This window comes from Phoca vitulina, unplaced genomic scaffold (assembly GCF_004348235.1).
Source record: "Phoca vitulina isolate PV1807 unplaced genomic scaffold, GSC_HSeal_1.0 scaffold13, whole genome shotgun sequence".
Classification (NCBI taxonomy): Eukaryota; Metazoa; Chordata; class Mammalia; order Carnivora; family Phocidae; genus Phoca; species Phoca vitulina.
The window spans coordinates 40,495-57,504 of NW_022589716.1; the positions used below are offsets into that span (position 1 = coordinate 40,495).

The 17,010-nt window shown below is 44.4% G+C and overlaps 1 protein-coding gene across 1 annotated transcript in view; it reads right to left on the bottom strand.

The window, feature by feature from the left end:
- The window catches only part of LOC116637083 (adhesion G protein-coupled receptor E2-like), a 34,786-nt gene that overhangs the window by 11,586 nt on the left and 6,190 nt on the right, over positions 1 to 17,010 (bottom strand). The window contains exons 3-10 of the mRNA XM_032412281.1: positions 14,000 to 14,149; positions 11,706 to 11,756; positions 11,275 to 11,409; positions 5,933 to 6,088; positions 5,205 to 5,372; positions 4,669 to 4,715; positions 4,451 to 4,528; positions 3,872 to 4,049 (exon numbers count right to left, since the gene is read on the bottom strand). Of these exons, the coding sequence (XP_032268172.1) occupies positions 3,872 to 4,049; positions 4,451 to 4,528; positions 4,669 to 4,715; positions 5,205 to 5,372; positions 5,933 to 6,088; positions 11,275 to 11,409; positions 11,706 to 11,756; positions 14,000 to 14,149 (963 nt within the window). The remainder of the gene's footprint in view (positions 1 to 3,871; positions 4,050 to 4,450; positions 4,529 to 4,668; positions 4,716 to 5,204; positions 5,373 to 5,932; positions 6,089 to 11,274; positions 11,410 to 11,705; positions 11,757 to 13,999; positions 14,150 to 17,010) is intronic.

Below are 17,010 nucleotides of genomic sequence, written 5' to 3' on the forward strand. Positions count from 1 at the left end.
AACTGACTACCAACCTACAGTAATCAGAACAGGAGGGCACTCGCATAAGAATAGTCATACAGATCAGTAAGATAGAATTGAAAGTCCAGAAACAAGCCCATACATCTATGGTTAATTAATTTCCAACAACTGGTGTCAAAACCCTTCAGTGGAAAAAGAAAAGTCTCTCTAACAAATGGTCCTGGCACATCTGGCTATCCACACACAAAAGAAGGAAGCTGGAACCCTACCTCACACAACACACAAAAATTAGTTCAAAATGGGTCAAAGACCTACATTAAAATTTTTTAAAATTTATTTTATTTTTTAATTTAAATTCAATTAATTAACATATAGTGTATTATTAGTTTCAGAAGTAGAATCTAGTAATTCATCAGTTGCATGTAACACCTAGTGCTCATTACATCAAGGGCCTCCTTAATGCCCATCACCCAGTTAGCTCATTCTCCCACCCACACCCCTCCAGCAAGCCTCAGTTTGTTTAAGAGTCTCTTATGGTTTGTTTCCCTTTCTGATTTCATCTTATTTTATCTTTCCTACCCTTCCCCTAAGTTCATCTGTTTTGTTTCTTAAATTCCACATATGAGTGAAATCATAAGATATTTGTCTTTCTCTGACTGACTTATTCCGCTTAGCATAATACCCTCTAGTTCCAACCACATTTGTTGCAAATGGAAAGATTTTTTTTCATTTTAACTTATCAAACTCAACACCCAAAGAACAAATAATCCAATCAAGAAATGGGCAGAAGACATGAACAGATATTTCTCCAAAGAAGACATCCAAATGGCCAACAGACGTATGAAAAAATGCTCAACATCACTCAGCAACAGGGAAATACAAATCAAAACCACAATGAGATATCACCTCACATCAGTCAGAATGGCTAAAATTAACAAGTCAGGGAATGACAGATGTTGGCAAGGATTTAGAGAAAGGGGAACCCTCCTACACTATTGGTGGGAATGGAATCTGGTGCAGCCACTCTGGAAAACAGTATGGAGGTTCCTCAAAAAGTTGAAAATAGAGCTGCCCTCCAACCCAGCAATTGCACTACTGGGTACCCCAAAGATATAAATGTAGTGATCCAAAGGGGCACCTGCACCCCAATATTTATAGCAGCAATGTCCACAATAGCCAAACTATGGAAAGAACCAAGATGCAAAATGTCCATCACAGATGAATGGATAAAGAAGATGTGATTGATATATATATAATGGAATATTACACAGCCATCAAAAATGAAATCTTGCCATTTGCAATGATGTGGATGTAACTAGAGGGTATTATGCTAAGCGAAATAAGTCAATCAGAGAAAGACAAGTATCATATGATCTCACTGATTTGTGGAATTTAAGAAATACAATAGAGGATCATAGGGGAAGAGAGGAAAAAATAAAACAAAATGAAACCAGAGAGGAAGACAAGCCATAAGAGACTGTTAATCAGAGGAAACAAACTAAGGGTTGCTGGAGGGGAGAGGGGTGGAGAGATGGGGTAACTGGGTGATGGATATTAAGGAAGGCATGTGATATAATGAGCACTGGGTATTATATAAGACTGATGAATCACAGACTTGTACCTCTGAAACCAATAATACATTATATGTTAATTAAACTAAAAGTAAATAAATAAAAAAATGATTTCATTCTTTTTGATGGCTGGGTAATAGTCCATTGTATATAGACACCACATCTTCTTTATCCATTCATATGAAAGACCTACAATTATGAGGTGAAACTAGAACTAGAACTAGTTAGGAAGGAGGAACACAGGTGTAAATCTTCATGACCTGGGTTTGTCAATGGATTCCTAGATATGACACCAAATGCCCACACAACAAAAGAAAAAACAGAGAAAATGGATTTCATCACTTTAATGTTCATTAAAGTGAAAAGACCACAGAGAAAATGAAAAGACAATCTATGGAATGGGAGAAAAAATTAGCAAATCACATGTCTCATAGAGTCTACTATTAGAATATATAAAGAACTCTTACAGCTCAACAACCAAAAGCCAAACAATGAATTAAAAAAAGGCAAAGGACTTGCATAGACATTTCTCCAAAAAAGTTACACACATGTTCAACAATTACACAAAATGATTGGAAACATGATTAATCATCAGGGAAATGCAAATCAAAATCACCATGAGATATCACCTGACATACACTGAAAAGACTACCAGGAAACAAAACAAAAGGAAAATAGCAAGTGTTGCTGAGGGTGTAAAAATTGGAGCCTATTGCTGGTGTGGATGGAAAATGAAAAAAATCACCTCTTTGGAAAATAATTTGGTAGTTCTCAAAAAATTGAACATAGAATTACCATCCAACTCAAACTCCAATCCTAATTGTGTACCCCAAAGAACTGAAAACAGTTATTAGAACAAAAACATGTGAACCAATATTCATAGTAGTACTATTCACAATGGTCAAAAGGAGGTAACAAACCAAATGTCCATCAGTTGATGAAGGGCTGAACAAAAGGTGTTGTATCCATATACAATGGAATATTATTCAGCCATAAAAATAATGAAACACTGATAGATGCTACAACATGGATGAGCCTTGAAAACATTATGCTAAGTGAAAGAAGCCACACTATAAAGCAACATAGTGTATGAGTCTCTCTATATGAAATGTCCAGAATAAGCACATCCATAGAGAGTGAAAACAGACCCGTGGTGTCCAGGGGCTGGGGGAGGGGAGGAATGAGGAGTGACTCCTGAGGGGGGTACAGTATTTACTTCAGGGGTGATGAAAATATTTTAGAAATAGAGGCAATGATTACAACTCCGTGAATATACTAAATGCCACTGAATTAGGGCGCTTGGGTGGCCCAGTTGGTTGAGCATTGGACTCTTGGTTTTGGCTCAGGTCATGATCTCAGGGTCATGGGATCGAGCCCCACATCAGGCTCGTGCTCAGCGGGGAGTTTGTTTGAGGTTTCTCTCTCCCTCTCCCTCTGACCCTCCCCTCTGCTCTTACTCTCTCTCTTTCTAAAATAAATAAATAAATCCTAAAAAAATAAATGCCACTGAATTGTACACTTTGTTTAAAACGGTGAATTTTATGGTATGTGAATTTTACTTCAAATAAAACAAATGAAACACTTAAATATCAGATAATATTAAATTCATATTATTCCAAATTAAATAAATTGTTTTCTTGGGAAGCCATTTCTATTTTCTCTTAAATCCTTCATTATCATTAATTCATCTGCTCATAATTTATTATATATTAACATGTATATTATTTATAGTTTTATCATTTATTTTTTATTGAGGTATAATCGACATTAATTTCAGGTGTACAACATAATGATTTATTATTTGTATATATTGCAAGATGATCACCACAGGAAGTCTAGTTAACATGTGGGACCATACACAGTTACGAAATTTTTTTCCTGAGATAAGAACTTACAAGATTTACTCTTGTAGCAACTTTGAGATATGTAACATAGTATTATTAACTATAGTCACATGGTACCTTACATCCTATGACTTATTTATTTTATATCTTCTGACCCCCCTTCGCCCATTTAGCCTACTGCCCCACCCCCACATGCCTCACCAGCGCCCCTCTCACCCACCCATGGCAACCACTAGTCTGTATCTATGAGCTTGTGTGTGTGTTTATTTATTTATTTTTTAAGATTCCACATATAAGTGAGATCACCTGGAATTTGTCCTTCTGTGATTTATTTTACTTAGCATAATTTATTTATTTCTTTTTAAGCACTTATTTTAATTTGTTTATACATGTAACACTGAGATACAAGCATGGTCACTCTGCTCCAGTGAGGCTGGGGGACAAAGGAGGCCTGGAACAGGCAGAGCAGAGCCTGGGGCAGACCCCACTACTTACCTGTGCCTGCAGATGCATTGAAAGTCAATGTCCCATTGGGCAGGGCCTGGCTCAGGTTTCTCAGGACATCCTCCAGGCCAACGAGCAGGTTAGTGGCCACACAGTGCTGCTCTGAGCGGGGCAGGGCCTCCAGGTCGTCAGGGGTCTCCAGCAGCTCATCCACACCCTGTACAAGGTCCTGGGGGATGGGGACACAGAAGTAGTGCGTGATGGGCCGGACAGACTGCATGAAGAGGCTGTCCACTTAGCCTCAGAATAAAGATCCTAGAGACTGTCATCTGTTTGGGATTTCCTGGGATTGCCCTGGAATCCAGCCACTCATGGTCAATCCTGTTCATGAATGCCAAGGATGACATAAACCCAATTTCCAGGAACAGTAAGATGAAAGGTTGTTAGTAGGTACAGGTGGGTTTCTAACAGTGAATACAATACCTGGATGTCTGCTCTTCCCACACACCCTGGGAGAGGCGGGGCCTCAGGGAGGCCACCACTATGTTGGGAATGCCTCTTTCCACACCAAGGCTTTCCTGGACCTTCATGGGATGCCTCCAACTTGTCTCCACTGGATTCTGACCTTACCTGGATAGTGTCCTGGACAAAGGCTGGTATGAACTTTCTGCCCAGATCTTGGACTCTTTCAAAGAAGTGGGAGAGTCTCTAGGGAGAGAGGAGATGAGGAAGTCAGAGAGCCTCAATGTGGGTGCAGAAGCTTGGGGAAAATGACGGCCATGAACGGTGGGGAGCCCATGCTTTGAGGAAGGATTTCCTGTCTCCTGGTCCCAGCTGTGGCCACTCACCTGGCTCTTGATTCCATGGGGTGGGGTCCAGGTGGGAAAAAAAATGCCTGCAGGGGACAACAGTGGTTGATTAGGTGTAAGAGCATCTGTGTGTGGGATGGGGGAAGGGGCCTGGGGTCAGATCAGGGCCAGGTACCTTCTCAGGTGGTCATTTGGTTATTCAGGGACCCTAGTATGGGCATGGAAGCATCAGGAAGGCCCCACTCTCTCCTCCCTGGTGAGTGGGTGTCTTTTCTTATTCATACAGAGGAGTGTTATGGGTGAATGTGGTGGCCCAGAGGCTCAGCTGTCCAGATATGGATGGAATTGGCCTGAATCCTCCTGTTTTCAGCTCCAGTGCTCTTAGCTTCCCTGGGCAGCTTTCAGCCAGGGTGGGAACATCATGGTCATCTGTACCCCAGCCTGAGCATTTGGACAAAGACCAGAGGGGTCTTCTAGGGAACCATGTGCAGGGAATATGCCGAATTTCCCAACCAGGATCCTGTCTGGCTCCCAGTGATGGCTTTTGTTTTAATTCCCTCAGGGCAACTGCTCACTTGCTGGTCTCCGATGATATCTTCCATTGCTATCTGGTCTAGACAGGAGCTGCTTCTCATCACCCAATTCTCCATGTGTGTATGTGGGTGGGTCCGTGTTACTCTGTGTAGACACCATACAACATCCTCCTGGGTCCTGGTCATCTGGTCTGCTCTCAGGATTGTGAACTGAAATTATTGGGGAGAGTCAGGGTAAGCTTTGTTCAGGGAAATAGACAGAGGCCCAGCAGCTGAGAAGAGGGGTCTGGATGCTGAAATTGTTGGCCAGGGAGAGTGCAGGCCCAGGAAAGGGGGATGGCCCTCCCATCTTCCCACTGCAGTGTTTCTGGATGGGGTCCCTGGGTCCAACATGGCCCAAGAGATCTGAGAGTTTTCCTAGCATGGCCAAGCCCAAGTAGGCTCTGGTGGGGAAAGGTCTCATCCTGGCCATCACTGATGATGGTGAAGAGGAGGGATTTTGCACTAGAAACAGTGTGTTGTGGAGCTCCTGAAATATCTTGAGTGCCACCTTTTTTTTTTTTTATTTCACAGAAATAAAATGCCAGGGAGCAAGGGGGATTTTTGAACTTTCAGAAGTGACCTTCTACAGAGGGTTCTGAGCCTTGGAGTTCAAAGAGGTATGGGTGCCTGGGTAGGTGCTGAGGATGTTCTCTGATGCCTGGAGAAAGTGAGCTAAGTGACTCCAAACCTTGTGGACGAGGAGATGGAAGACACAAATCAATTCTTACCTTGACACGTGTTCTCACTCTCATCCCTGAACGTTCTTGCCCCAGAAGCAAGCTTGAATCCTGGGCTGCATGTACAGTAGTAGCTGCCCTCTGTGTTCCAGCAGTCTGCGAATTTTCCACAGGACACTGCCGAGGGTGGTCCACACTCATTGATGTCTGGAACACAACAGGGCAAAGGGTCACCTCCCAAAGATATGAGTTCCCATAGGGCAGAGGCGCTGGCCTCCAGCCTGACTCGGCCAACAGGACTGTAGAGAACTCAGCTTGCAGGTGGTATTCCTGGGGCAGGTCTGAGCTGAAGCCAGCTGCTCCAAATGCCTGCTCACTGTTCTGCATCTCTGCTCTCTGGCTGGGACTAAGGGCACCTAGATTCAGACACTCTGCTGTGCCATCGTGGGGGCTGGAAGGAGGTCTGCATCCCCTTCTGCAGGCCTTGTGGGGTGGACAGAGGCACTGAGTTTCTGGTTGCACTAGTGGGGACCTGGGGGTGGGCTCCAGTCAGGGTGACCATGGCACTGAAGGCCACTCTCAATGCTGAGTCAGTGAAGGGAGTCATGGCTGGAGTCTGTCCAGAGTAACACTCTTTCACACCTGAGGATAAAACCAGGTGATCAGGCCCCTGCCCATTGACAGGCTCCACCTCCCATTACTCACAGTGGCCCAAGTTCACCCCACAGTCTTCATCACCTGGTCCCCAAAGGTGCCCATGTCTGGCATTTTTAAGATGCCCAAAGATGTCTCTGTGGGAGTCCTACTATCTCCACTCCTGAAGGAAGTCCCCTCTTGTCAGAGACGTTGGGGATGTGAAATGAAGAAGCTACAAGAAGTGTCTCACAGCTGAGTCATTGGGGATATTATCTGGCATCTTATCTCTCCCAGTTCTTTAAACATGAGAGGAAAGATTTCCATTAGCTAGGTCCTCTTTGAGTAGCTCAGGGACTCATAGAGCAGAGGCTGGACACTGTTGGCTAAAAATAACAACAATTTTATAAGAACCATGGACACAAGAATGAATCAAAATGCAGGGACAGAATATTTGGTCCTATGCATTTCAATACATTCAGAGTTTCTTCTCTGCACCTTGGACTTCCCTTCTAAGGCTCCAGGCTCAGGCTGTGGGTGTCAACACCAGGACACAACCAGATGTGGGAAGATGCACATCTGACACATTCATGTTTGCCCCCATCTGGACAATGGGACTGCCCTCCTCTCTTCTCAGATGGTGGCAATGGCCTGTCTTCAAGGTTGTGGGATGGGGTGGAGTTGAGTGGGGGTCAGTGGAGAATGAGGTGCAAGGTGTGGAAGGCATGAGGACAGGAAACTCCTCAACCAGACAGATGTGCTCCCAGAAAGGAGCTGGGATCCAGTTATATTAGCAGTAGGATCTCCTTGCCATGTTCACCCAGCCACGAGTCTCCATGAGACACACATGCAAATGCACCAAAGCTGGCTAATAGTCACAACAACTTTTTTTTTTTCATCTGATAACATCTTTTCCCCAAGTACTAAATGACACATGGATCTTAGAAAACAAAGAAAATGTGAAAAATGAGAACAAAGAAAATCAACTGTAAGTCCACTATATATGGACTACTAGAAGATTTAGGATATTTTTTTCCTCAGCTTTTCAAACATACTAGGAACATCTTCCCTTATTATTAATAAATATGCATCTAAGATGATTAGATGAAGAATATTTCTTGGTGTGAAAATTGTTTATTTCCCCTTTTCCCTACTAATTTTTTTATTGTGGTAAAATGCCCATAATATAAAATTTACCATGTTAACCATACTTAAGTCATATAAATTTCTTTTATGATCTTGCATTGTTGAAGAATAAGAACTCTTTTGTCTTAGACCTTGGTCTAGGTTCTACAACATTATTAACTGTGACTTTGGATAAATCAATCTCTTTGATCCCAGTTATGATAATTTTAAAAAATGAATCTATAAAATTATAGAAAAAAACACAGGGGGTAAGGTCTTTGAAATTGGTCTCAGCACAGATTTTTTGGATTTGACTCCAAAAAGCAAAGATAAATTCCAATGACATTTTTCAAAGTGCTGGAACAAACAATCCTAAAATTTGTATGGAATCAAAAAAGACCCCAAATCACCAAGGAAACGTTGAAAAAGAAAAACAAAGTTGGGGGCATCACGTTGCCTGATTTCAAGCTACATTACAAAGCAAGGATCACCAAGACAGCATGGTACTGGCACAAAAACAGACATATAGACCAATGGAACAGAATAGAGAGCCCAGATATGGACCCCCAACTCTATGGTCAAATAATCTTCAACAAAGCAGGAAAAAATATGCAATGGAAAAGACAGTCTCTTCAACAAATGGTGCTGGGAAAATTGGACAGCTACATGCAGAAGAATGAAACTTGGCCATTCTCTAACACCACACACAAAGATAAACTCAAGAGGGATGAGAGACCTCAATGTGAGACAGGAATCCATCAAAATCCTAGAGGAAAACATAGGCAATAACCTCTTTGACATCAGCCACAGCAACTTCTTTCAAGATACATCTCCAAAGGCAGGTGAAACAAAAGCAAATATGAACTTTTGGGACTTCATCTAGATAAAAAGCTTCTGCACAGCAAAGGAAACATTCAACAAAACAAGGAGGCAACCCACAGAATGGGAGAAGATATTTGCAAATGACACTACAGATAAAAGGCTGGTATCCAAGATCTATAAAGAACTCAAACTCAATACCCAAAAAACAAATAATCAAGTCAAAAAATAGGCAGAAGACATGAAGACACTTCTCTGAAGATGACATACAAATGGCTAACAGACACATGAAAAAATGTTCATCATCGTTAGCCATCAGGGAAATTCAAATCAAAACCACATTGAGATACCACCTTACACCAGTTAGAACAGCAAAAATGGACAGGGAAAGAAACAACAAATGTTGGAGAGGTTGTGGAGAAAGGGGAACCCTCTTACACTGTTGGTGGGAATGCAAGTTGGTACGGCCACTTTGGAAAACAGTGTGGAGGTGCCTCAGAAAATTAAAAATGGAGCTACCCTATGACCCAGCAATTGCACTACTGGGTATTTACCCCAAAGATACAGATGTAGTGAAAAGGGCCATATGCACCCCAATGTTCATAGCAGCAATGCCTGCAATAGCCAAACTGTGGAAAGAGCAGAGATGCCCTTCAACAGATGAATGGATAAAGAAGATGTGGTCCATATATACAATGGAATATTACTCAGCCATCAGAAAGGATGAATACCCAACTTTTACATCAACATGGATGGGACTGGAGGAGATTATGCTAAGTGAAATAAGTCGAGCAGAGAAAGTCAGTTATCATATGGTTTCACTTATTTGTGGAACATAAGGAATAGCATGGAGGACATTAGGAGAAGGAAGGAAAAAATGAAGGGGGGGGAATCAGAGGGAGAGATAAATCACGAGAGACTATGGACTCAGAAACAAACTGAGGGTTTTAGAGGGGAGAGGGGTGGGGGGATGGGTTAGCCTGGTGATGGGTATTAAGGAGGGCACGTACTGCATGGAGCTTTGGGTGTTGTATGAAAACAATGAATCGTGGATCCCCACATCAAAAACTAATGATGGCAAAATTTCATTCCTTTTGATGGCTGCATAATATTCCATTGCGTATATATACATCTTCATTATCCATTCACTGTCGATGGACATCTTGGCTCTTTCCACAAAAAAAATATGAAAAATTCTCATTGCCAAGAGTATTCAGTGAAATAAATGTAAATTAAAACAAAACAAACAAACAAAAAACTAATGATATATTGTATGGTGACTAACATAATAAAATAAAGTTAAAAAAAAAAAAGAAGTGGGAATACGCCAAACTAAAAAGATTTTGTAAGTCAAGGCAACCATCAACACAATGAAAAGGTGATCTGTAATTTAGGAGAAAATATTTGCAAATCATATATCTGAGAAGTGATTAACATCCAAAAAATATAAAGAACTCATTCAACGCAATAGAAAAAACCTAAACAATCCAATTTAAAAATGGGCATAGGATCTGAATAGACATTTTCCAAAGAAGACATCCAAATGGCCAACAGGTGTATGAAAAGGTACCCAACATCACTCATCATCAGGGAAATGCGAATCCAAACCATGTGATTTCACCTCACACCTGTTGGAAGGGCTATTATAAAAAAGATAGGGAATAGCAAGTATTGGTGAGGATGTGGGAAAAAGGGAACCTTGCTCCCTGTTGGAGGGAATGCAAATTAGTGCAGCCACTGTGAGAAAAAATCTGGAGTTTCCTCAAAAAATTAAAAATGGAACTACTATATGATCCAGCAATTCCACTCTGGGTATTTATTTGAAGGAAACAAAAACACTAACTTGGAAAGATATCTGCATCCTCATGTTCATCGCAGCATTTATAACAAGCAAGATAAGGAAACAACCTGTTTCTATCAGTGCATGAATAGATGATGAAAAGTGGTGTATGTATACAGGGGAATATCACTCGGCCATAAAACAGAAGGCAATCTGGCCATTTGCAACAACACAGATGGATCTTGAGGGCATTATGCTAAGTGAGATATGTTAGAGAGAAAAGGATAAATGACATATGATTTCACTTATATGTGGAATCTAAAAACAAACAAAACAGAACTCATAGAAGAGATGAGTGGGTGCTGGAGGTGGGGAGGAATTGGTGGGGGTGGGCAAAATGGGTGTAGGTGGAAAATAAAAACCGTGCTAGCTCTGCTTGCCTCATGGGGCTACTGTGAGGAGCGAGGTGGGAAACAATGACCATGAGGGGGCAGGAGTTCCCAGTGAGCTTATGCTAGAAGACCCTGAACTTCCAGGCTCTGTTGCTTCCTCTTGCTGCTTCCATTACTCTCCCCTTTCCTTGTGCTATGAGAATCATCACAGTAATAACAGTAGTGACCATGATAATAACTTGTGTCTGACAGTCTGTTCTGTACTAGTCTTTACCTGTTCTTCACACACGTGAATTTTAAATCTCACTCCATCCATGGGGGGTAGGTACAATGATTGTCCCCAGTTTACAGACAAGCAAACTGAAGCATAGAGAGGAGAAATAATTTCCTACATGTCAGATGTAATCAGTGGTGAGCTGGACTTTGAACCCACATTGCTCAGCTTTGCTGTGTAAGTTCTCAACACTACCTACTGATCATGAAAACCTGATTGTCTGCTTCCCTCATACTCCCCCTGCCTTGTCACCTCTCTCTTTTCCTTGATGAAGTGCTGGGTGCTGCTCTCAGTGAGGCTGAGGGCTTGGGATGCTCCACCATCTCCCCCCTCCGTCTCCGTGCCTCTCCACCACCCCAAGCCCTTGTACCATCACAACTCTCCAACAGGCTGGTGAAGATCTCCCCGGATGAAGAACTGAATCCTGGGGAGCAGCGACAGGCAGTGGCATTGACACACGTGGATTTCGGAGGGCACCACTGAGCACAGTCTGTGGGGGCAGAGGCTGTGGGGACAAAGACCACAGTCAGAAGGCTCAAGAAATGGAGGGAGCCAGCTGCCAGTTGGGGGTCCAGGAATAGAGCAAGGGAGGGTAGGGAAGGTATAGCTGCCATTGGAAGAGCTCAGAAAACTCTGGACATTTAGGGAGGAGGAAACAGCTTCTTGGATACCCAGACGACCACCTGTGAGACTTACTTGTGGAATAAGCTCCCTTCCCTACCCCTTGTTGGTGAGAAAACCCAGACCCCAGCATGCACTCCCCAGCTTATGTCACCGATGGGGCTGGCTGGGCAGACTCACCTTTCAGTTTCCGTACAGGTCCCAGTGTCAACAGTAGCAGCACTAAGATCCCTGGGACAGAAAAACAGATGAAAAAGAGAGGAGAGTCAAGTTCCAGTTTCAACCCATGTCTGCATGGTCATTGCCTTCTGGGGGGTGGTTCTGCCTGCAGCCCATGGCTTTCCAGCAGGCTCCAGGAGGCTCCTATACTGCACACAGAACCAAGACTCAGCCTGTCCTCTCCATCTCCCTAGACTCCCCAAGAAGTCAGTCAAGGATAACCACAGGCTTCATGGAACCCCGGTGCTACAGGTGAGGGGACAGAGTATACACAGACAGCTGATGTCAGGGACACAACGTAGAAACTCCAACCTCTCCCAAAGGAGGGGAGTAAATCTGTTTTTTTTTAATTTTTATTTATTTATTTTTTTAAATTTTATTTTATTATGTTATGTTAGTCACCATACGATACATCATTAGTTTTTGATGTAGTGATCCATGCTTCATTGTTTTCATATAACACCCGGTGTTCCATGCAGTACGTGCCCTCCTTAATACCCATCACCAGGCTAACCCCTCCCCCCTCCCCCCCCAAAAACCCTCGGTTTGTTTCTCAGAGTCCATAGTCTCTCATGGTTTGTCTCTCCCTCCGAGGGGAGTAAATCTTGAAGGAGAAACTCTTCCAATCCATGTGTCTTGCCCATATGCAGGTTCTTTGTTCTATGGCAATAGCAGAAATCTGCTTGGAGAAGGCCAGTTCTCTCCTCCATGGTGAATGGGTGCTTTTTCTATTTCACATGGAGCATCCTATGGGATAATAGTGTGGCCAGATGGTCTGTTGTCCAGATGTGGATGGAAGTGGCCCAAGCCCTCTCAATCTGTCAAGCCTGGTGCCCTCAGCTTACCTGGGTGGCTCCCAGATGGGGTGGGGATGTCACAGCCACCTGAGTCCCAACCTGAAGACTTGAACAAGTCCAGGGTGGGCCTTCCTGGGAACCGCGTGCAGGGGAAATGCTGCATTCCCAACCAGGACCTATCATGACTCCCAGCTATGGCCTTTGTCCTGACTTTCCCCAGGTGGATTCTCACTGCCTGCATAACCTTTGGCATCTCCGTTGTCCTGGCAGGAGAGCATGCTCCCATCCATGCTAACTCTGAGACTCCAGCTCCACGGAGATGGACAAGACCCACACCCGAGCCAGGCCCTTTAAGGGGCTTGAGGGAAAGAGTCAAGAGAATGAAAGTGATGCTGGACAGGCAGGGTCACCTGGACAGTGGGAACCAGGGCTGTGGTAGACAATGGGGCTGACATCCAGTCAGGCAGCCTTGGGACAGTGAAGTTGCCTTTTTGGATCCCTGTGAAGGCATCCCCTGGACTGGCAGGAAGTGGTGAGAATCCGCATCTGAGCAAGGCCAGCAGTGGGTGAGGGCAGGGTGGTTGGAGAGGGGAGCAGGTGCTGATGGGCAAGAAGTGGCAGATGTTTCTGTCTTCTTGGCCCTTGGCCTCCCACCAGGAATGCACACACTGGGCCCAGCTGAATGGGGCTCGGCCTCCATCTTCTGTCCCTGATGGTCTGGGTCAACGTGGGGCCTGGACTGACCTCCTTGGAAGAGGGTCAGGCCTCTGACAATGGTCCCCTCTCTTTATATCCAGTCCAGATGGCAGCATCTTCCATTCACCTAAATTTTAGAGTGTGTGTGTAGGGTGGTCCACATCACTCTGCCCAGCCCCACACAACATCTTCCTGGTCCCGGTCATCCGAGTTGCCCACAGGCCTATAAACTAAAATTATTGGGGAGGTTCAGGGCAGAGCCTTGCATGGGGAATTAGAGCTGGGAGGCCAAGAAGCCAGTTCACTGTGCCGGGAGGAGCCTTCTCCAGGTGGGGTTATTGGCCAGGGGCAGGGATGGCCAGGGAAGGTGGGCCTACCCTTGAATCTCTCCCCTTCCCACATTTCTGGACAGGGTTCCTGGGTCCATCCTGGTGTGGCCGAGCTTGTGTGGATTCCGGGGAGGTAGGGAAGGTCTCATCCTGGCTGCCATTGATGAAGCAGAAGAAACCGATATTGCACTGTGAGCTTGTGAAGTATCCTGGATGCCACCCCTCTGTTTTCTGAAAATAAAGTGCCACATGGCAAGGGAGACGTTCCAAAATTGTGTGAGTGGCACTCTGCAGAGGGATCTGAGCCTTGGGGTCTGGAGAAGGATAGGACACAGGTCGGTGCCCAGAACATCTCTCTGATGCTTGGAGAAAGTGAGCTGAGTGACCCCAGACCTCATGGATGGGGAGATGGAAGGTGCAAAGCCATTCTTACCTTGACACATATTCTCACTCTCATTCCTGAACACTGTCTCAGAAATGAGCTCCTGTCCCGGGCCACACATGCAGTACCCGCCATCCATGCCCTGGCAGTCAGCGTAGGCTGCACAGGACCTTCTCAAGGGTTGTTCACACATGTTAATGTCTGGAATACAACAAGATAAAGGATCACTTCCCAAAGGAGTAAATTCCCCCAGGTCAGAGGCCCTGGTCTGCCGCCTGACCCCACAGTGAAGTCTGGATGGATTCAGGTGCCAGGTGGTACACCTGGGGCAGGTCTGAGCTGGAGCCAGCTGCTCCAAACGCCTGCTCACTGTTCTGCTCATCTCTGCTCTCTGGTTGGGCCTGAGGGCACCTAGATTCAGACACTCTGCTGTGCCATGATGGGGGCAGGAAGGAGGTCTGCACCCCTTTCTGCAGGCCTTGTGAAAAAAACAGAGGCACTAAGTCAGGCTCCAGACCCTCCCCTGTGGTCCTGTTGGCACCATTGGAGACCTGGGGTGGGCTCTGGTCAGGGCATGGAAGGCCGCCCTCGATGCTGAGGCAGTGGAGGGAGCCATGGCCTAGGGGCTGTCCAGGGTGATACTCATCATTCACCCCCAAGGATGGAAGCAGATGGTCAAGCCCCCGCCCATTGATGGTTTCTACCCACTTTTCTCACAGTGGTCCAAGTACACCTCACAATCCTCATTAAGCACTTCCTCAAATCCCAATGTCAATCCTTTTCCAGATGCCTCAGGATGTCTCTGGGGGAATTCCCTTTAATTAGAGCCCATAATAGATGGGAAATGAAGAAGCAACAGGAAGCTGCTAATAGCTGAGTCATTGCAGGGTGGCTTCCTGGCCTCCTGTTCTAAACCTGAGAGGAAAGAGTCCCATGAACCAGGTCCTTTTGAGTAGCTCAGGGACCCATAGAGCAGGGGCTACACATCACTGGCTAAAAATAACAGTTTAATAAGAGCCAGCAAGACAAGAATGCATCAAAATGCAGGGAAGAATATGTACATGCTAATCAGGGGACCAAAGACTTTTAGAGCTTAAAAGGACTCACGACATCCTGCTGAGTCAGGGCAGGCAACTGGGTCCCCCAGAGCAGAGTTTCCTACCTGAACTTGTGGACATCCCTTCTAAGGCCCCAGGTCCAGGCTGTGGGTGTCAGCACCAGGACATGACAGGATGTGGGAAGACGCACACTTGACACATTTGTGTTCACCCCCATCTGGGCAATGGGACTGTCCTCCTCTCTTCTCAGATGGGGGCAATGGTTGGACACCTGCCTTCAAGGTTGTTGGGTGGGGTGGAGTCAAGTGGGAGACAGGTGGGAATGAGGCATGTGGGAGAGGAAGACATGATGGTGAGAAATCCTCAACCTGACAGGCGTGCTCCCAGGAAGGAGCTGGGATCCAGGCACACCATCAGCAGGGCTCCTTGCCATGCTCACCCAGCCACGAGTCTCCATGAGACAGATACACAAATGCAGGGGGATCTGCTAGGGATACCTCTCTGGCATGGAGGGGCTGGGCAGGAGTCAGAACACCACCTTTTCTTCCATGGTAGATTTACTTTCCCTCAAATATTAAATGACACACAGCTACTTAGAAGGACAAAGAAAATGTAAAAAAATGAAAACATAGAAAATCACCCATAAGTCCACTACACAGACTACTGGTAAATTTTGAGGTCTTTTTTTCTTATCTTTTTAAACATATTAGGAATTTTTCCTTTGCTTACCAATATATATGCATCTAAGACTATTTTGAGTACATGAAAGTATTTCTTGGTGTAAAAACTGTATATTTTCCCACTTTTCCCTATTTTCTTATTGTGGTAAAAGGCACACAACAAAATTTTCCATCTTAACCATTTTTAAGTATTAGAATTTTCTTTTATGATCCTATTTTGTTGAATAAAAACCTCTTGTCCACAATAGCCAAACTATGGAAAGAGCCAAGATGTCCATCAACAGATGAATGGATAAAGAAGATGTGGTATATATATACAATGGAATATTCTGCAGCCATCAAAAAGAATGAAATCTTGCCATTTGCAACAATGTGGATGGAACTAGAGGGTATTATGCTGAGCGAAATAAGTCAATCAGAGAAAGACATGTATCATATGACCTCAGTGATATGAGGAATTCTTAATCTCAGGAAACAAACTGAGGGTTGCTGGAGTGGTGGGGGTGGGAGGGATGGGGTGGCTGGGTGATAGATATTGGGGAGGGTGTGTGCTATGGTGAGCGCTGTGAATTGTGTAAGACTGTTGAATCACAGACCTGTACCTCTGAAACAAATAATACATTATATGTTAAAAAAAAGAAGATGATAGTAGGAAGGGAAAAATGAAGGGGGGAGCAACCGGAGGGGGACACAAACCATGAGAGACTATGGACTCTGAGAAACAAACTGAGGGTTCTAGAGGGGAGGTGGGTGGGGGGATGGGTTAGCCTGGTGATAGGTATTAAAGAGGGCACGTATTGAATGGTGCACTGGGTGTTATACGCAAACAATGAATCATGGAACACTACATCAAAAACTAATGATGTATGGTGATTAATATAACATAAAAAAAAAGATTAAGAAAAACCTCTTCAGTGTCATTATAAAATGTTTTTTAAAGCAAACTTTAGTTCCAGCTTCCTTTATTCAAGTTGTATTTATTTTCATCTTAAAGGGAAAACAATTTTTGTTTTTTTAAAGATTTTAAAATCCCCCTGGGGGGTGGGCAGCAGGCAGAGGGAGAGGGAGAAGGAGAAGCAGGCTCCCCGCTGAGCAGGGAGCCGGACGCGGTGCTCAATCCCAGGACCTTGGGATCATGACCTGAGCTGAAGGCAGATGCTCAACTGACTGAGCCACCCAGGTGCCCCAATTTTTGTTTCTCTGATTTGAGAAAAATAGTTGATTTTCTTTATGAGGTTGAAATTCCTTCCTTTCTTTCTTTCTTTCTTTCTTTCTTTCTTTCTTTCTTTCTTTCTTTCTTTCTTTCTTTCTTTCTTTCTTTCTT